Below are 21,561 nucleotides of genomic sequence, written 5' to 3' on the forward strand. Positions count from 1 at the left end.
TGCTGGCGTGAAGTATTGCAGTTACATGTAATACCCTCTTGCATTTTCAAAACCGAAATTTAATCTCCAAGACACAAACTTATTTTGCATATTTACATACCATTTCTATTAAAATTCCTAGCCATTATAGTCGTACTATATTCCGATTCTTGCGTGCATTGTTCACAACTTCAGCACATTCATCATTACAATTAAAGATCAAAAAAAAAAAAATGTGTGTGGGTATATACATGTATATATATATGCATGTTTTTCCAGCAAGAGCATCTTTTGTCTCAACCTGAACTCTTGGTACAGGGCTTGGGGTCCATATGAACTCTTGGTACACCTGTGCTTGGGGTCCATATGAACTCTGGTACAGGTGCTTGGGGTCTATATGAACTCTTGGTACAGATGCTTGGGGGTCCATATGGTCTGCAAATAGGCAACACCCAGGACTGTGCTGGAAGCATCTTTGATCAGTTCATGCATGCATTGTAGCAATTAATGTGTATGCATACATCACCTGCTGAATTCCACAAAAGATATGTGGTTCTGATGAAAAACTTAAATTGACAACTGAATCATCTTCGCAAGCCAAGTGTCCGATTCGCTTACTCTCATCTACCAGATGAGAGCAAGCGAATCAGAAGCTTGGCTTGCGAAGATGCAACTGAATATACTAATGGCAAACACATGAATCAAAATGATTTTTTATTCAAAATTATAGTCAGAGATTCAGTATATTGTTAAATAGAAAACTTCATACAAAAACTTCTTGATATTAAATGCATAACAATTTTTGGCACTTTAAAATATACAAAAAGTAAAAACTGTAAACCATTATAAGAAAAAATAATGCAACAAGATCTTGATACCTTTCCCAGACTACACAAAATCTCTAAGACACAGGAATGTTACATTACCGTGAACTGGAGTCAAACTTGTATCTGAAAATTGTCAATTTGGCAAGAATATCTGTATATTCAAATATAATGTATACTCAAAAGTTTGCTAAATAATAGAACTGTCCATCTCAAATATATGACCATGTAAATTTGAACCATAAAGCATCCAAAAAAGGCACCTATACATAATTACTGACAAAATTGGCACAAGAGGAGAAAAAAGACTGAGCACAGAAAAAAGATCTATTCTACAGCATTATCTGGGGTGGCATCGAAGGCTTTATCTACTGGTATAACACCACTTTTCACGATCATAACATCTTCGGTGGGGTGATCAGTAGCATCTGTGGACACTGCCTCAATGGCACGAACAACCTGCATTCCCTCCAGAACTTTGCCAAATACTGTATGGCGGCCGTCTAACCAAGATGTCTTGATACATGTGATAAAGAACTGGGAACCATTGGTATCTGGTCCTAAAGAGAAAAACATGCACCTTTAAATTTATCACAATTCCTAAAACATGACCCCAATATCAAAGCATATTACTTTCATTCGGGAACTACTCATTTATATATTCTCTTAGCTTATTTACTCGTTTTATTACATGCACTTCAAAAAATGAGCATCGATGATGTCATGACAATGAGGCAGTCGTAAAACATTGGAACTTAGATTCATTGAATATGAGGTTCAGTGTTAAAGATGCATCAAATCCATACATACACACTGCATTTGAAATATTTTACAAAGCATAGAGATTTCAATTAACTTTTAGATAAATATAACTGCCTAAATGAAGATATATTATTAAATATAAAGCACACAGAAATTTACTATGAAAGTAAATCTCAATGGCTCAAACTTCAATCTTTGAAAGTGAAGTCTTAGTCCCAATTTTCCTCTCTATTAATCAAATTTACTCTCGATCTCTGGAGCTTCTGATCTCTTGAAATAAAATCTAGGTTTTGTTATATCTATTTCATAACTTTCACTTTTGAAAATTCAAGTATCTATTGTGTATATGAGCTGTCAATCAAGTGGGTAATGGAACAAATAAATTCCTGTAGCTTGCATGGATATCGTAAATCATCAATTATTTTTAAACCCAGGGCACTTTACCATTGGCATCCTACCTACCCTCTGTGGGTGTCAATTCACTTTCGCTAGCCAAGGCTTTTCGGTCCACTCCGCTAGCGAAGATGATGTTATTTAGGCAACTGAGATAATTTTAGCAATGAATAAGGTATTAAACATGGGAGACTATCATTTGGAGTGGTGACAGTAAAATGAGAATTTTAAGACAATAATTAAGAGAAGTATAAATTTTGGCTCTCATAAAATACAAAACAAACACGATTTTGTCACCAGAATTGAGTACACATAGCGACACTGTAAGCGTTGGTACAAGATCAACTGATGACTCAGCCCTTGGTGGATTTATAAAGATATATAAGTGTGTGTGTGTAAATTACTGAAAATCCATGGACCACAGCAACTGATTCTCAAATATTCACTATGAAAGGATTATAGCTCATATAGAACTAAAACCATTGTTTCCAATTTTCAAGGGCCTAGTTCGATCATCAACCATAGTAGTTGCTTCCGGACCTTCAGTGTGCATGTCTGGTTACCAAAGTTCACCATTCTGTAAGCATATTAGGTTGCAGCTTGCTGTGTGGTAGACCAGACATGCGCAGTGACGCCCCTTTCAGTTTCGAACAAAGGCAGTTTGATCGTCATTTGGTTCAACTCTAGTTACTATAGTTGATGATCGAACTAGGTCAAGATCTGTGGATGTGCAACATTAAGGCTTCTACGTCAATACTGATTTGCATACCAGCATTAGCCATGCTGAGCCAGCCAGATCCGTAGTGGGGAATCTTAAAGTTTTCATCTGGGAAATATTCTCCATAGATGCTCTTTCCACCAGTTCCATCTCCTGTTGTAAAATCTCCACCTGTAAAATAATAAAGATGTGGAATATTAACATTTCCATGCCATTGAAAATGCGACCTATGGGCCTTGACAGTCACTTTAGTATAGGACAACAAATGCATGTCCACTTGTCACCTGAACATCCACAGTAAAGTATGACATCTTTCATAGTCGACAAAATCCTTACAATGATACATACTACATAGACAGCAAACATTGTAAGAATTCATCTGAAAGGTTGTTTACTGAGAAGTGTAGAGGAAATACTATCTTAATTTTCCATAGTGGTTGGGTTTAAAGCCCCCTCCCACTCCTCTGCATTATTGGTTTAAGTATTTATATTTCTATTGCATGCATGTTCAACTACACATTCAACTACAATTATCATCATACCTTTCAGTGCATATTCCACACATGAATTATAGCACTGTTTTCAAGACTCATATTTATTCTGAGAGAAATAGATGATTGAATTCATTTATCTATTAACATAACAACAAGAGTACTATATATGCCCATTAGACCTTCAGTGCAATCAATAGCTGTATCCATGTTGAAAAAAAAATCCAGAAAACTATTTGACCTACTTTTAGCCCTAAAGTAGGTCATTATGCACCAATCAAGTTGAAATGTGAACTGATTATGTATTTCTCTGAGAGGGAGGTTCTGACAAAATTTCAGGTCTCCATTCTGCGAAACGTCACCATTGCTGGTGAAGGGCTGCAAAATTTAGGCCAATGCTCGGCACTTACAGCCTTTGAGCATGGAGGGATCTTTATCATGCCACACCTGCTGTGACACAGGGGTTCGGTTTTTGCAGCCTCACCTGAAGGACCATCCCATTTGGTTACCTCTTACAACAAGCAAGGGGTGCTGAGGACCTATTCTAAACCAGATTCCCTTGGGAGATTGGTCTGTATTTTGCTTACAAGGTTTTCCTATTACAGACATGATTCTACAGGGAGAGAAAAAAACCCGGTAGGTTTGGGCCACAATAGGGATCAAAGTTTTACATGCGAATATGTAGGGAAAATCTTTAGATATGGGCCAAAGTGACTCAGGTGAGCAATGTGGCCCATGGGCCTCTTGTTTTTTTGAACACCCTTTTCTGCTATTCCTAAATATGCATTTAGATTTTATACAGTATTAGCAAACTTAAAGAAGTCCTTCAAATCAATATAATAATTTTGACACCACCCTGAAACAAAACCCTTACCCCTAGGATCATGAAATTTACAATTTTGGTAAAGGACTGCCTACTCCTTTTAAATATAAATTAATAGTTTCAATTTACTTTCAAAAGCATTAAAGCAGATATCATTCAATATATGTTTTACACATAAACACTATATACCAAGTTTGGCTCCGCCCTGGGGTCAGAGCCCCTTACCATCATCATGAAATTTACAATTTTGTCGAGGCCTTCCTCCTCTATATCTCTATACATTTAGTTTTTCTTACACGTGTGGTTGTAGGGAAGAATTTTTTTTGAAAATTAGTCAATTTTGGCAGTTTTTGCCCCGCCCCTAAGGTCTCAGGGGTGCAGTGCAAGAGTCCTGAAATTTACAATTTATGTCCACCTTATCCCAAAGATGCTTCATACAAAATTTGAAAGTAATTGGAATATGGTAGTTATCAAGAAGTTTAATTTTTTCATTGTTTACACATTTATTAATTGACGATTTTGGACCTACTCTGTTACCAAAACCCTGGGATCATCAAATCTACAATTTTGGTAAAGGACTACCTGCTCTTTATAAATATCCATTAGTTTCAATTTAGTATCAATAGCACTAAAGACGATGTTATTTAAGTGTTTTACACATACACACTATATACTAAGTTTGGCCCCGCCTTGGGATCAGAACCCCTACCCTGGGGATCATGAAATTTACAATTTTGGTAGAAGCCTTCCTGTTCTATATCACTATGCATTCAGGTTTTTTTTTTTTGGTTTTTTTTTTTTACACGTGCTGTTGCAGAGAAGATTTATGAAAATTGGGTCAATTTTCAGCAGTTTTTGCCCTGCCCCCAGGGATGCAGGAGTCCTGAAATTGACAATATATGTACCCCTTGTCCCAAAAATGCTTCATACTAATTTTGAATCAAAGTACTTAAAGTACTCGTGGGAGTTGAACATTGTAGAAATTCAGTTAGAAAAGATAGTACTGGAAGGGTAGGGGGATAAATGACTGAATATTATCATGATTTTAGATACAAATCAACTGTTGTTGTTTTTCAAAGCGTTACAACAGCAAACATGGATAATGGAAGGCCCATGGGCCACAACGCTCCTCGAGTAACTGAAGTCGTGTTGTTGTTTTCTAGAATTTCACCCCTTTATATTCTCATGAAAAATGTGACCACATATTATGGCCCAAACATTCAAATCAATATGGTTATCAATGCCTTGCAGTTATGAAGAAGTTTTTCCCCTGTATATATACATTCAACAGTCTTCACACTTAACTTTTTAACTTACAGGCCCAGTGGGCCTGCAAGTTGGAAAATTTACAGGCCCACCATCAATTCTACAGGCTCGAATTTGGAAGTCATATTAAAAAACTTATCTTGATTTGAAAACCACATTAAAAACTTCATGCTGTACTAAATGTTTGTTATCATGTCAATCATACTAGTGCAAGGGAAAAAAAAACATTTGGTTTTGCGAATCGTCAAACCTCAACCAGGAACGATTTATCAACCATTGCTTTTGAAATTTTCTTTCCCTTTTCAGTTCATAGTTCTGTTTAGAGTTTTTCTTCTCTTCTGACGTTGGGGTCGTTTTTTGTCTTTTCCCCGGTTTGGCACCCTCGACATATTTCAAGAAGTTCATGTTACAGGGAAGTTTTCATACTATCAGTTTGTCATTGACAATCTGTTAATATTTTCATCTTGTTTTTCCGTTTGGAAACGGCATAGGAACAAACGCGTAAACGACTTTGACATTACATCTGGTTCCCTGTAATCGGAAGTGCGTAATTTAGGTCGGGACTGTTTCTTCGGGATCAGTTCATGTTTTTATTACGTAACATAATGACTTGATTTCACAGAGTGAGACACGTATTTTTACAATAACGATTTCGAATAAAATAATATGATTTTGAAAAGAGGGGTATTTATTTTCCACAGGCCCGACGGGCGCTTGAAGTTCAACGTTTTACACGCCCAACTGTTATTTTACACGCCTCGGGCATCGGACTACCGGCTAATTTCGAAGACTGATTCAAGTTTAATCTAGTTATAGCTAATTCTAAGGATTCATTACTTGAAAAGGTAGACCAATATGCTAAACTGTCATCTGAGTATACTACAGTCCTGTAGAGGATCAATGGAATGGTAAATAATTGTATAATAACTCAAAATAAATGAAATGCAAAAAAATTAAAAATTGTCGAGCATCGGAAATGCACAAGCCGAGTTGCGCAAGGAGTGGGCATAGAGGGAATCGGCAGAAAAGTTTTCAAGAATTATCAAGCAGGGAGCAAAATTTTGCGTACATAAATTTCAGCCGACTTAAATCCTTTGTGACCTTGACCTTTAACCCTTGACCAAAATCAAGAGGCTTCTTTGTCTCATCAAGGGCGATAATCCATCTAAGTTTAATTGAGATCCTATAATTTGTTAAAAAATTATAGTGCAGAAAACAAAATTTTCTCCAAATTTCAGTCTATTTATAGCCACTGTGACTTTGACCTTGTGACCCCGGAATCGATAGGTTTCTTGTTTTACTTAATCGATCTAAGTTTGATTGAGATTCTATAATTCGTTCAAGAGCTATGGTGCGGAAAACAAAATTTTCTCCAAATTTCAGTCTATTTATAGCCAGTGACCTTGACCTTTGACCTAGTCACCCCAGAATCGATAGGCTTCATCATCTTACTGAGGGTGACAATCCATCTAAGTTTGAATGAGATCCTATAATTTGCTCAAGAGCTATGGTGCGGAAATGAAATGTTGATGCGTGCCCGCCTGCCCGCCCAAAGGCACTTCATCAGATCATAAGCCGAGTTCGACTTCATCGCAACTCCGCTAAAAATGAAATACTAGTCAAATAATGTTATTTATTGCCAAGGTATTTGGGATATTATACTGTGGCTCAAACAGGGGGTGAATGAACCTGACAGTATGGAAAGCATATAGTGGAATCAGACTTGTGATGCTGGAAATCTATAGTGATTAATAAACTATACATGTACAAGATCCATAACTATTTTTTTTTTTTCAGTTTGTGAGGGAGAATCCTCATGTCTCTTTCATCTGTAGACAAATAAACAATGTGTTTTGACCAGAGCAATTTCCAATCCTTTTTGCAGCATAAATTCAACATTGTGGCAACTGGGTTAAACTTTGATAGTGAAGTAATACATGGCAGCACCTTATCCCATGCTCTTAAAATTTCTGTTTGACACACACTCATGACATCCACTCAAACTTTACAGAGTGCAGCAAAATCCCATTGTAATAGGGGATTCAAAATGGATAACTGGTACAAAATATGGTACATACTATTAAAAAAGGATAATGAATTTGACATATTGATGTCTTGGAAAAGGAAATTCTGACATCGGGGCTCTAAGCGTTTTCAAACATTTGTCATTTGATAAAAGTGTTCTACATTTTTAAAAATAGAGATTAATATGTCTTTACATACATAGGTGAGAAAGTTTCCATTATTCCTAGCCGAGACATACCATGTATGCGCAAAAAATTCATAAACAAATATCACACTACTCACGTAGAAAATGTGGACCTTACCGTCAGATCATCAAGCGCAGCGAAACACGCCATTTCGAGATTATAGTCGACGAAAGCTAGGTAACAGTAATGAATAAGGTACACTCCTTTTGTATCTATTTTGTGACTTTCTTTATTAAAAGGAACAGTTCTCTAATGTGTAACGTGCAATTACTACGTAATTCAATAACTTGAAGCATGAAGCAGTTTCACTTTGCCACCGGGTATAAGAAATTTTATTTCGTATTCCGATCCCAATCGAAAGTTGTTGACTGGGAATGACGTGTTTTAATTCAATCTACATGTAACATCAATTTAAAAAAACCCAAATATATACACATACACAATATTGTAGAGTTATTTCTTGTAAATTTTCTGAGGTTTCGTACCATATTCGATATTTCGCGCCACGGTGTCAATAGAGCTTGTGTGCAGTTGTCGTTCGTTTCCCTATCAATGTTTATAGGTGACGCTGTGCTACAAACGACAATTTTCAACCTTATCTTTTATTTTTCTATGTCTATCAGTATCAATTTGATCGAAATCTTGTATTCAAATTGATTTGAATACAATATCATTGCATTTATTTACATGTCAATTATCAAAATTAGATTAATTCAGAAAAGTTACATGGATTATTTAATGGCGGATGTTTATAAAAGTTTATGTTGATTTACCTAGGAGTAAATCAGCTGACACAGAACCCCCGCTGACGACCACTATACAAATCAATACAAATTACTGCGCAGAAAAGTGCGTGATGACCCAGGGAGATTGAACATAGTTCAACTCCCAAAAAAATTGGAATAGTAATTATCAAGAAGAAGTTAAGAATGTTCAATTGTGAACGCAAGATGCACAATGACAACCAATTGCAATAGGTCACCTGAGTTACCTAAATAAAAAAAAGAAAGACATTTCACTTTTATTTCTATGATATTAAAGAACAGAATGTAGGGTAATTATTTGAATAAAAGTGGAGTATCTACCTGAAAAACTGTAAATACTACAGGTATATCCAAATTTAAAGGATCTGCTTTCAAGCGTCTGTTGTTTTCATACTTTTTCTTTCAAAGTGATTAAGAGTTGGATACAACCCTTACCAGTGAAGCTCTCCATATTAATACATGTTCCACATTTTGGCAGATTTCAAAATTTGCTTTCTAAAAATAACTAAGAATATGCAAATATCTTTTTAATAATGGGCACATGTACCTTATATAGAACAGTGTAGTGCCAAGCACTGGTAAATTCTGTCCATATTCTAAATATATTTTCTTTAAAAAAAAACTTCATCACTGTATTACAGGTGATAATTAATTTCCATCATATGATATCATGATTAATTTCCATTATAGGATACCAAAATAAATACAACTGCACACATTTGGAGCAATAAAATCCCACTTCCATCTACTGACTCGCAGTACAATAATAGCTTTGTTAAATTTTCAGGCATGTACCAGCACTTAAGATGCCTAATTGACTTACAAATGAGTGGTGTGGTATGTTTGCACAGTACAAACCAATACGGCATGTTGCATTCCATTTTCAAATCAGAATTTATGCTCCTCATTTTCATGAAAATTGTGCAATTGATTTGAATTATGAGAAAATCACGACAACCAAGAAATAAAGTTTGTGAAAATACGTAATTCATTATATCTGTTGGGTCCGATGAATATTCAGAAGCATTGCATTTAAGTCCTGTCTCTTACTTTAAATATATATGTAGTGTCCTGCAAATTGAGAAGTTTAAACAAAATATGAACACTATTGACTAGTACACTTCATGAAAAGTATGCCAGCCTGAAGCAATGCCAGTCATACCTCTTGTATTTTGATATATATGATTTTTATTCAATTGAACACATTACCTTGAATCATGAAGTCCTTAATTACTCTGTGGAATTTGCTTCCCTCATAGCCATAGCCTTTTGTACCAGCTGCAAGTTGAGCGAAGTTCTCCACAGTTTTTGGTGCAGTTTTTCCAAAGAGCCCAATGACAATTCGTCCTGCATCTTTTGTCCCAATTTTAATGTCAAAGAAAACTTTTCGGTCAACTGTTAAATCTGCCCCCTAGAAATAAAAGCATTCTGTTATGTACGTTATAGCTACTGTCTAACTCTGCTTATTTTACCCATAACTCAAGAGAAGAATCCTTAATGATTTTAATATACAAGGGTTGTGTAAAAACATTTGTGGACAATGGTGTTTATGTCATAGATTTGTCAAACTCCAAGGTAAAATATCATGGTATAAAATATAAGGTCTTGCCCTAAGGAATTTAGCTACAAATTATGAAAGTCCAACCTTAAATACTTCAAGAGATATTGCTTCTAGATTAGATTTTTTTAAAAGAAGGTCAAACTCCCAAGATCAACATCATGCAAACAGTGAAAATTTCAGTATCAAAACAAAGGTCTTGTCATGCGAAATGCACATATGAAAAATGAGAGCCCTATCATGCACCATTCAAAAGTTATAAGCGATGTCAATAGTTTCAAACGAACAGGATAAAACCAAGATTTACCCCCACACAACTTTAGTATCGAGGGCATAAAAAAACCTTGAAACCACACAACTTATGCCAAAATAAATCAATCAATAGTTTCTTGGGCCCCACCACATCCGTTGAAAAGGTACTGCATGGGATTTTCTCTCTCTATTTATAGTTGTTTATCTATGTTACTGAAGTAACTCTTGTGTTATAGATATTTTTGTAAAACTTTCAAAAGGTTTTAATCAAATCATAAGTATTTTTTGGATCAAATAATTATTGAATGCATACTCATTAATGTACAAGTTTTTAAGAATAATAGTACACATTCAATAATTAGACTAAGTATTACTTATGTAATTAATGTGTAGCTATTCTTATAGAAATAAAAATTCCATTGCTTATTCTATATATGAAAAAGAAAAGGTTTATGAACATAAAAAAGAAACATAACTCATGCTACAGCCAAGTAAAAAAAAAAAAAAAAAAAAAAAAATAATACCTGCCTGCCTCGTCAAATTTGAAATTTTTTTGCCCGAGAAACTATTTAATTAAAATTTTTTTGGCCTTAGGTACCTTCTGATTTGGATATGATTTAGTGTGGACCTGCTACTCTTAAAAAGAATTTCCTGTAAAAATTAATTTTCTGTTTATTCCCATATAAAACTTTGATCCCCTACTGTGCCAGCCCCACATTACCCCAGGGACCTCTGAATTGAACAAACTTGAATTTGCACTATCTGAAGATGCTTGCTTATCAATATGACTTATCATGGCCCTACTGTTTTTGAGAAGATTATTATATTCCCTTGTGAAACTTTGACCCCCTATTGTGGCCCCACCCTACCCCCCAGGGGCAATGATTTGAACTAACTTGAATCTACATTATCTAGGGATGCTTGCATATTAACATGACTATCATAGCTCTGCTGTTCTTGGGAAGATTTTTAAAAGATATTTGCTATATATCTCATGTAAAACTTTGATCCCATACTGTGACCTTACCCTACCCCCAGGGGCCATGATTTCAACAAACTTGAATCTACACTATGTCAGGAGACGTTCAATCAAGTTTAAAATTTTCCGGTCAGTGGTTCTAAAGAAGATTTTAAAATAACCCCAACCTATTTTTGCATTTTCTTAATTATCTCTATAACAAGTGGACCCTCCAGTTTAATATGCATGTCCCTGAACTACTCCTACAAGTAAGAGCCTTGGTTAATGTCCCTACGCTCCTTATATACCTCGGTTACGCGGCGCCAAGTCAAAAGTATCTCGCCGTGAACCTCTAGCATGCTGGAGTAGTCCCTGAACTACTTGACATTCTAAGATATTTTATAACATAATTGAGCATCAAAATCTCCTCAGACAAGATCATGTACAGCATCATTGCCACTAGGCAAGCAGCAAATAGGGCAAATGCCAGTAATTTCAGACTGTTGGGTTCAATGTGCAAGTCATTCTTGCACTACCTGCAACTTACTCTTCATACTGCGTTGTGCAAAGTGATTCTAATCAACGCCACACTTTAGGCCTTGAAAAATCTAGAGAATTCCCAAATTCGATATCGTTCTATGAAATGATAAAAGGAAAAGTAAAACGGGACAAAATCTGTTAAATTTCAGACGATCGGTCGGTAAATTCGGACAGTATCAAATTATTAAATGTACAATGTTTTGTACATCTCTGCCGCCGCGATTCAGATTCATTCTTATGGGCCATATTTTATGTGAAGACCAAAAAAAATTTTGATAAAAATATTTAGATCTTTTATGTTATTTTGAATATAGAGGTCATGGTTGATCTTAGTCATGATTTATTTTAAACTTCTATACTCGATACATCCACACCCCCCCCCCCCCTCACACAAACCCAGGGGCGGATCCAGGAATTGCGGTTACGGGGGGGGGGGCGCCACTTTATGAGGCAGTGGGTCCAGGGAGAAGCCCTGGTGGGGGTCCAGATTTTATGGGGCTTGAAATATTTCTCCTATTTAGTCATTTGTACTATTTTCTATCATTTTAATAAGGTGAAATTAATAAAAATGACCCAAATTTTAAGGGTTTTTTGGAAAAAATTAAGTTCTCCCAATAAAGTAATTCAAGAAATCCAAATTTTGTCATTTATTTCTCCTGGAGTGGAAGAAATTATTATTTCTTTTATCGTTTAGTACATTTTCCGAAACAAGATTCCGCGATTTACGTTAAATTTGAAAATTTTAGGGGGGGGGGGGGCGCACCGGCTGCGCCCCCCTCTAAATCCGCCACTGAAACCAATATGTATGATCTGGAAAATCTCAAACATAATCATGGATATCTAACAACTGCATATATGTCTTAAGTAATGATTTGTTTCACACCTTTATGGGTGTCCGTATCTAAATTCTCATATCGACATATGAAAATCTGTTCTGTATTTAAAGAGCATTTTATTTATTAATCAGTGTGAACTTGTTGTTTGCTATATATATTTAAAACACGCATTCAAATTTATCATAAAACATTTTTTTCAAAGATTTGGATAACTTGTATTTATTGCAAATACAATTTTTCTATGACTAATTTGACGGAATAGACCGATATCATATATGGCCATATATGGTGTCCCTTACGGGAAATAAGTTCAAATAACTATTTATAATTTATAGGTATTCGAAAGTGTCAATTTTGAGACTCTTTCGTAAACAAAGAAACGAAATTAAGAAAAGAAAACAAGTGATAGAAGGACCAATACATTCTTTTGAGGTTTAGAAATATTTCGTAAGAATTTCCCGTCGCGTCATCCAAAATTACTGACATTTACCCTACAGCTAAATAGGGTTAACATCTTTATTACAGACAGGTCAAAACAAAAATTCTGTTTGAATATACAAAAATAAATATTTTACCAGAACACAATGCAGATTTAGTAAGAGGAATGCCACCAAAAAATTCATATTTCTTCGTTGATGTCAGCCTGCCTTTTTGCCACGTTCCACACAATCAGAAATAGACTTGCCACGTTCCACACGATCAAAAATATGGCTTTTGTATGTCGTAAAAGTTAATGTGAATGCAAATTTTTATAAAAGTCTCGAAACGGTATATTATGTATAATGAAATGTTTCCCTTTGCACTATCATCATTTAAACCCAAAGCGTCATAATCTAAAGCATGAATAATTAATTAGCCCAGACGTAAAATATTCTCGTGACCAGTTTACGGTGTGGATTCAATACGAGAAGGAGGTTTGAGCAGACGAAAAGAGTGAAAATGCGGTACTTTTTGATTGCTGCTGTGATTTTCAGTTTCTTCGACTTTTCTCAGGTATTTAATTTCAAAGAATTTTGCATATGAAATATTTCATGTCGATTTACCTCAGTGAAATATTATTTTTACAGACCATCTGTTTTTTTAATTAACGCCAGGTGAAGAATTTTACTTTTTGACTTTCTCTTAAACATCTTTACTTCGAGTGTTTAGAAGATTTTGAATTTAACATGTGTATGAATAACGTAATGGTGAAAGTCACGGATGCATAACATCTCAAAATAATACAACGAGGGCATTTATCATGATGCTAATTAGAGATCTGTTCTACACATTAATTATGTCTGTAGAAAATGGGATTCTAACTATGATGTGTGTTACGTTCAAATTTATAACAAAGTGTGATACAAATTCGTGACAATTTTAATAGATTTAACGTACATGTGTATTAAATTTAGCAAAGGAAGAATTTACCACACTTGAAATTAACATGCACTCCATGATATAGAATATTAAAGACACTGAAATTAACATATATGAAAAGAGTGACATTTTGATGCAAGTGTTCAATGATAATTTGTCATAGAAATAAAGAATAAGTCTAAAGGTTTTCCACTCTTTTCAGTTTCTTCTATCACTTTTTGAAAACTTCTTTAATTTTCTTAATTTAAGAACAAAATAAAATCATTTGCATAGTCACCATTAGACTGATGAACAATAAATCAAATATGAAATGAGAAATATCCAAGTCTTGTTTTGGATTCAATGTGTATACAAATCCATTTTTTAAGGTTGATGCCAGAGAAAAAAAAAGTAATGAGTGTTTCAGTTTAATTGAATATTGATTTATAAATATGTATATATATCTGTTTCTTGATTTAAATATGGAGAGAAGAAGAAGAAAAAAAAGAAAGAATTTGAACTAGTTAGTTTTCATTTGATTTTCCAAAATGTCAATTGCTTTACCATGACAATGGTTAAATTTGCTTTAAAAGAGTATTCCTGTCATGTAGTTGCATGGACATTAGCTGTCTATTAGCTTAGGATTAAAAACCATGGTTGAAAAATTAAATATGACCTTTGATAAAATTCTGTGAATATTATGTAAAATTTCCCTGCAATGATTTACTTCCTTACATTAATGTTTCTACCATTGTTTCTATATAAGCTAAATAAATTTATGTCAAAATTTAATACAAGTAAAGGTTTCAGGATGTATAAATTTGGATATATGTTAGTGAATTTTTATGCAATGTAAATTTTTTTTAGTCATTTTGGTGATCAACAATGAATATAATTTCCTTAAAACAGTATTTGCCAACAATAACATGATTACATAAATCAATGATCAGATTCACTCTGTAATGTCAGTGCAGACTTCATAGGTAATTTCGGGCATTCATACACGAGGCTAGCAATTGTTTCATAAAAAAAACGTGATTAAAAATACAATGCTTGATTATACAAACCACAGTTCTTATGCGAAATACAAAAACCACTTCTGTCATGTAAGTTGTCAAGAGTATTCGGTGGAACTTGTCACACACCTGCATTTATTACCTTATATGAAAACTACATACTTTGTTCTGGAATTTTGATATCGATTCTCAATATTTCATTATTTGTTTCCAATTTATTCACATTTAAAGTCTTTACTTTAAATACATGAAAGTGCAATTGTATTTTAGAAAATTATTATATTATGTGAAGTATGATAATCGGTCATATTTAAGTGAATGATTAATGTGTTTAACTCATAACTGTATAATAAACTATAGCAGATTTTTAATGTATAAAGCTTTGATGAAATTTTAATATCAAAATTTACTTTTCATTGTTGGCCAAAAATTGCAATTGCAGTCAAACTTACTTAACAATGTAGAGCTCTATCACTTTTACATAGAACGGATATGTAAGCTGAATTTAAACTTCATAAAAACAGATTGCAAGCAAGAACTGTGACAGTAACTAGGACTGAATTTAAGGCTGTGTACAGTATCTAAGTGTACATGTACAACCCTAGGCTGTAGTGCCTGGATGGTCATATAATCCAAATTTGAATGATGGAAAGCAGTCTGACCATTTGGGCCTCTGTTTTTGAACTGTTTGCTAGATGAAAGAAAAAATTCACAGGTTTAAATCATACACAAAATATGACTTTTTTCAGTTTTGAAAAAAAAATATGAAGGAAGAATTCAAGAGTATTAGTATAGGTTTACTCAAAATTAGTTCAAGTGTGATAAAAGCACTACATTTACTACCAATTCTGATTACTATCACTGATCCCTTAATTTAGAAAATTAACAGAAAGCCAGTAATATTGATGAAAAGCACAGGCCTAGCAGCCTTGTTAGTTGTATATGTAATATTTTTACAAGCCCAACCTCAATTTTACTTTACTTGGTCTTCGGGCCAATTGCTAATTTCAGAGACTGGGAAACAACATGTCCAATACCATGATTTAGACACATAATTTATTATACTTAAAATGCCTGAATCTTCAGAACTCTGACTATTTCAGGCCAAGATCCGATGTTTTGACACAATAACACAGATGGTCTACTTTGACATCGGTATTGGTCCAAATCGGCCATGGAACCCACAGCAGCCTCAAATTAGAAATCCTGCGGCTCAGAATACAAGTCGTATTGTTATTGGTCTATTTGGAGATACAGTTCCAATAACAACCAGAAATTTTGTTACTCTGGCAACCGGAGAATATGGATTTGGCTATGAAGGCAGCAAGATACACAGGGTTGTCAAAAACTTCATCATTCAAGGTATGGACACTTTCAACATGCATTTTGAATTCTTCTTAAAAATTTATGTGTGAAAACAAAATAAAAACCTTGAATTCTTAGAGTTCAGTGAGAAGAATTAGTGTAGGGGTAGGCAAGGTTTGATCATGATGGCTATATAGCATGGTAGAGTACCTGACTAGAGATTCAGGGGGCCCAGGTTCAAATCCCAGTCTGGTCTGTCACATTTTTTCCCTTTCGGTTACAAGTGATTCCAACAATACTAGTATATTTACTTTGTACATCTTAAAATTTGCACCTGGTTAATTTTCACTTCTTTTTTCAAAATTGTTTTCACACAGTTTTGAAGTCACAGCTTTTATGTCCACCTTATTTAAATTTTATTGCTTGGTTATATTCATTGCAGTTTAAATTTCACAGTTTGGCCTATAGTTAATATTAGGGCAGTGTACAATATACAATTATTGATTGATGAATGTATATTGACCAATAACATGTCAATAATTGTTTTATCATTTGATTGAATTTATAATTTAAAATACTAGAGCTTTCAAAATAATACCTGGTTTGACATTTTTGTTTACACCTAGAGTGCAAGACCTAGCTAGTACTAAGAATATGTTTAGAACATTTATTTTCTTTGGTTGACCAATAAATAACAAATCATATCGATTTGGGAATTCCCAATTTATTTTTTGCCAATATTAGAAAAATCAAATGTAAGGCATGTGTAAGTGAATATAATGTTCTATTATTTTTTTAATCGTTGAATCTCAGCCAGTCAGAAAGCTTAGAATTATTCAATCATATAATGATAGTTGTTATCTTTTGTAGAAGCTTATTTGAGTTTTGCTGTGTTAAACAGCCTAGTGCCTTACTTCATGGTCTATATGATTTAATTTTTGTCATGCTTAAAGAATAATAAGATGCATATTTCCTTGCAGAAATGTAATCAAGACTTTTAAAATCTTTTTTTGTAGGAGGAGATTTTGAAAATGGAGATGGGACAGGAGGGAAAAGTATCTATGTTGGAGACAGCTTTCTGGATGAAAACTTTGATTTGAAGCACTATGGTCCTGGCTTTGTTAGCATGGCCAATGCAGGTAGAACACACATTCTTATGTTGTACATAAGTTCTCTTTACTTTTTACTGAGATATTGTCTAGCCTAGCATCTGACAGCACAGGAAGTTTTGACTGATTTGTAAATATGTTTTACACTAGCTGTAACAAGAATTTATGATTGCTTACTGTGATTTCATTGATGACATGAAAAAATGCTTTGAATTTCATTGATTTATCATTTATAAATTACCAGGTTTATTATTTCATGTTGAACATTGTTTTTGGCATTTTTTAACAGGTCCAAACACAAATAAATCTCAATTCTTCATCCAAATGGCTAACCATGGCAATGCCACGCATTTAGATGGAATTCACGTAGTGTTTGGAAAAATTTTGGATGGTATGGATACAGTTCGTAAAATCAACGAACTACCTGTGGACCAAACTTCTAGGCCTCTTCAAGATGTTACCATTGTCAAAAGTGGAATCCTGCATCAAGAATATGAGGTCTTTACAGAGATGATACCCAGCAGATAAATTATGATATGGAGGACCAATCTACTCCAGGACATTTTGAAATCTCTGTACATAAGGTCATTTTGATCTGGTAAGCAGTCTATTGATAAAGAATCTGAACATGTGGGAGGAAACTTATATTGGGACATTTGAATTTACTTAAGATATCTAAGACGTATATCGTACTTAAGATGTATAAACATATATGTATATGTAAAGTACATTTGTTTTCTGAAGCCCCATATTGGAATACCTTTAGAAAGAAGAACAACTTCTTCTTTTTTCTTAAAATTGTTTTTTTTAATTTTTAAAATTGTTTAACATGAAATTCATTTCATTACATGAAATGCATTGTCTTGCTGAAAAGATTATGAACAATGACATTCTTAAAACCAATGCTGGAACATTTGCAAGAAAAAACTGTCCACTTCTTATCAAGATACAAATTGATATGTAAATGTATGATTTTCTTCTGCAGAATTAAATAATGATATGAATTGAAGAATGCATATTTCTGAAGACTGAAAAAACTATCATATCATAATTCTTTTATAACTGTTTTTGGAATACTTTAATATTTTGTGCAAAAATGCTACTCCATATGCATTACAGATATGCAAATTTTTATACACTGTTCAAACCTAAATGTAAATTAAAATTCAAAACAAAGACTTGTTAAAAACATAGACAAATATGTTCTGTAAAACTTCTCTTGAGTTGTTTTGATTAATTTTACTTATCTTCATGCAAATACAGTCAGTATTCTTGCTAGACATAACATTTTGACTGTGTGTATATACATGTACTTCTATATATTTGTTATTTGTTTTTCACATTTGGAACAAAATATGGCTCAACTTGATAGGATATTGTTGTAATTTTTTATGGTGGAGTTTGTATTGAACGAATAATTTTTACTACAATGAACTGTTTCTTTAAAAGAAAGTAAGATTTTTACAGGACTGCAGTCTTTCATATATTGTCATGTATTTTTAAGGAGCACTATATTTAGAACTTGGATTTACTTTTCAATTGATTAACATTTCTATTAGTTTGGTGATATACTTAATTTTTAGCGTTTGCAAAAGTTTGTAATGACCAAGATTCTGTTGTGAATTTTTATGGGCTTGTCTTTTAGACAGGACATATTATGTTATGGCGCTGTTCATGCATCCATCTGGCTGGCTGTACAGCTTTTAAGTTTGGTCACAACTTCTCCCTCAAGAAGCGTTAGAATGAGTTTGCTTTTCAGCTGGATTGGTGCACCGTGATTTACTTTATAGCTAAAAGTAGGTCAAACAGTTTTCCCAAACTTTTTCTTTCCATTAAGGATACAAATATTGCCAAGAAATTTAGTCACAAGCTTCCTCTTTGAGAAACACAAGTTCAGTTTGCATTTCAGGTGGATTGGTCTGTGACCTACCTTAGTGCTAAAAGTAGGTCAAATAGTTTTCCGTACTTTTTTTCATTACGGATGCAGATATTGCCTTGAATTAAGTCACAAGCTTCCTCTCGGAGGAATACAAGTTCAAGTCACATTTCAGCTGGATTGGTGCACCATGACCTAATTTAGGGCTAAAGTTAAGTAGGTCAAATAGTTTTCCAGATATTTTTTTTTCAGAAGGGATATAAGTTTTGTCACAACCTCCCTCTCAGAGAAATACATAAGCAGTTCACATTTCAACTTGATTGGTGCACCGTGACCTAATTTAGGACTAAATGTAGGTCAAACAGTTTCCTGGACTTTGTTTCTTATGAATACAGATATCGCCACCCCCCTCTTGGAGAAATACACAATCATTTCACCTGTCCGATAGATTGGTGCACCATGACCTACTTTAAGGCTTTTCTATTCAGAATGTGTGTGATATCAATTCAGAGTGCATAATATAATGTGCTAACAGGTTGAATTTCACTGTCTGATGGGCGTATGTTGTACCATTTGCGGTACTCTTGGTTGTTGGGGGGGGGGGGGGGGGGGGGGGGCTTTTTTACAATTAAACTTTAGGTGCTAATATTAACGTAATGCATTCTTGGTGAAAATTTTTATTGTAATAGCATGCTTTTAATATGTAAATATTCAAAACATTTTCATACAGAAATGCTGCAATGTACAAATGCAGCTTTCTTCTGCAAAAATGTGCCAAACACATAGATTGAATTTTGAAACCATACACAGTATTTTCATGGCTTTCGTATGATCTGTTTAAACCACATTTATGTAAATGATGATTTTGAAGACTCATGATTTATGAAAGAGGGTTGTATAAATTGACACTAAAAAAAAATTTATTCATTGCTATGAATTAACATGCACATGTATAGATTTTTCTGTTTGCATTCATTAATTTACTCTATTCACTTTGTTAACCATGAATTGATAGAGTTGTAATAAAAAAAACTGAGATTACATTCATTTCATGTGTATTAAATTAACAAGTAAAAATGATATGGCTTCAAATAGTCTCTGCTTTAAATAGTTCATTTGATTTATACTGTAACATAAAGAAATGATTGTATCATTAGATCAAATTGTATTGCTAAATTACTTGATTATGGAAGATGACCTTATTTATTGTATGACTTTTATCCATATTAAAAATACAAGTATTTTTGAGACTTAATATTTTGTCTTTCAAATTTAAGTAATTGATTTATCATTTGTAACATGTACGCTATTTGATTACATGAGCAACTGATTTATTTTTCAATAGCTTAACTTGCTATCTAAAGTATAGTAAGATCCTTAATGATTGATGTTTTTCTTTAAAATTTATCCTAACAGGCTAACACATGTGGAGTTATAAGGAATAAATTTAGTAGAAAACTAAGAAAAGTACCAGTTACCATGTAAACCATGTTACATCAAGGGAATGTAGTTTTCTGATTACAATGTTCCCAATGACTACTTTTTCATAATTTCGATCAGGCTTGGTACAAATCATGCTTAGGTGAAGGGGATTCAAGTTTGTTCAAATGAAAAGCTTCCTGACAAAGTGGAGATTCAAATTTGTAAAAATCACGACCCCTGGGGCCACAATTGGGGATCAAAGTTTTACATGCGAAGGGAACCAAACTAAATGACACAAAGCATCCTTAGATGAAATTTGTTAATATGAAAGGCCATACTTGTCTACAAGGGCATATAATAATTAATGAATTTGTAGTCAAGTTTGATAATTAATGAATTTTTAGTTGTTACCTTAGAATTTTTTTTACTGAACCAAGCTGCTTGTATAATGATAGATTTGCTCAAGCTTGTTTATTGCTAGGAACTACTGCTCAGGTGAGTGATGTGGTCCATGGGCCTCTTGTTTTTGTTACAAAATAAATGTTTTTGTTGGTCATTATTATATATTTCAATGCCACTGAGAGATTTTAAAAGAAGAAAGAACAAAAATGGTTGCCATCACTTTCACAGCTAATGCCCCTTTAAAGGGTATTTTTGTCTTTTAGGTATGTTATATTAGATACTCTTATTATGATGAATTATTCATGCATCAAATTACAGCGAAATTTGGACTCTTTAAAACATTTCTTATATTCTTACGAAAAAAAATCATGTAAAATAATTTAGAGCTTGTATCACTCTTGCGATGGTTTAATCATACTTCATATGAGGTGTTTTAACGAGCCATTAAATATCTTTTGGTGTAATGAGCCACCTTAATAAATCAGGCTGTCTGTGAAGGATAGTCATTAACCAATTTAACAAACAAATGTTTGTTACTGCTGAACTGGTTTGTAGTTTAAAAACATGGACCCCCCACCCCCCGATTTTATACATTATACAATGAACAATCCAAGAGAAAGTGTTTTTCGTCTTTGACACGGTATTGAACAGAAAACGCAAATTCGGTCATGTATTGGCTCATTTCGGAATATATATCTGATAAACCTAATAATTTGCTG

At 33.7% G+C, this 21,561-nt stretch overlaps 2 protein-coding genes across 2 annotated transcripts; one reads left to right on the forward strand and one right to left on the reverse strand.

Moving 5' to 3' along the window:
* Nucleotides 1-680: 680 nt before the first annotated feature.
* On the reverse strand, nucleotides 681-13,113 carry LOC125651306 (peptidyl-prolyl cis-trans isomerase B-like). Its single transcript, XM_048879880.2, has 4 exons — nucleotides 12,950-13,113; nucleotides 9,440-9,641; nucleotides 2,728-2,847; nucleotides 681-1,363 (listed from the first exon to the last, which is right to left on the reverse strand). The coding sequence occupies exons 1-4, from the start codon at nucleotides 12,995-12,997 to the stop codon at nucleotides 1,131-1,133; spliced, it is 603 nt and encodes a 200-aa protein (XP_048735837.1). The 5' UTR covers nucleotides 12,998-13,113; the 3' UTR covers nucleotides 681-1,130.
* Nucleotides 13,114-13,230: 117 nt separating this feature from the next.
* On the forward strand, nucleotides 13,231-20,261 carry LOC125651288 (peptidyl-prolyl cis-trans isomerase B-like). Its single transcript, XM_048879864.2, has 4 exons — nucleotides 13,231-13,367; nucleotides 15,832-16,090; nucleotides 17,050-17,172; nucleotides 17,432-20,261. Exons 1-4 carry the CDS (start codon nucleotides 13,314-13,316, stop codon nucleotides 17,668-17,670), a joined length of 675 nt encoding a protein of 224 aa, XP_048735821.1. The 5' UTR covers nucleotides 13,231-13,313; the 3' UTR covers nucleotides 17,671-20,261.
* Nucleotides 20,262-21,561: the final 1,300 nt, after the last annotated feature.

This window comes from Ostrea edulis, chromosome 1 (genome assembly GCF_947568905.1).
Source record: "Ostrea edulis chromosome 1, xbOstEdul1.1, whole genome shotgun sequence".
Classification (NCBI taxonomy): domain Eukaryota; kingdom Metazoa; phylum Mollusca; class Bivalvia; order Ostreida; family Ostreidae; genus Ostrea; species Ostrea edulis.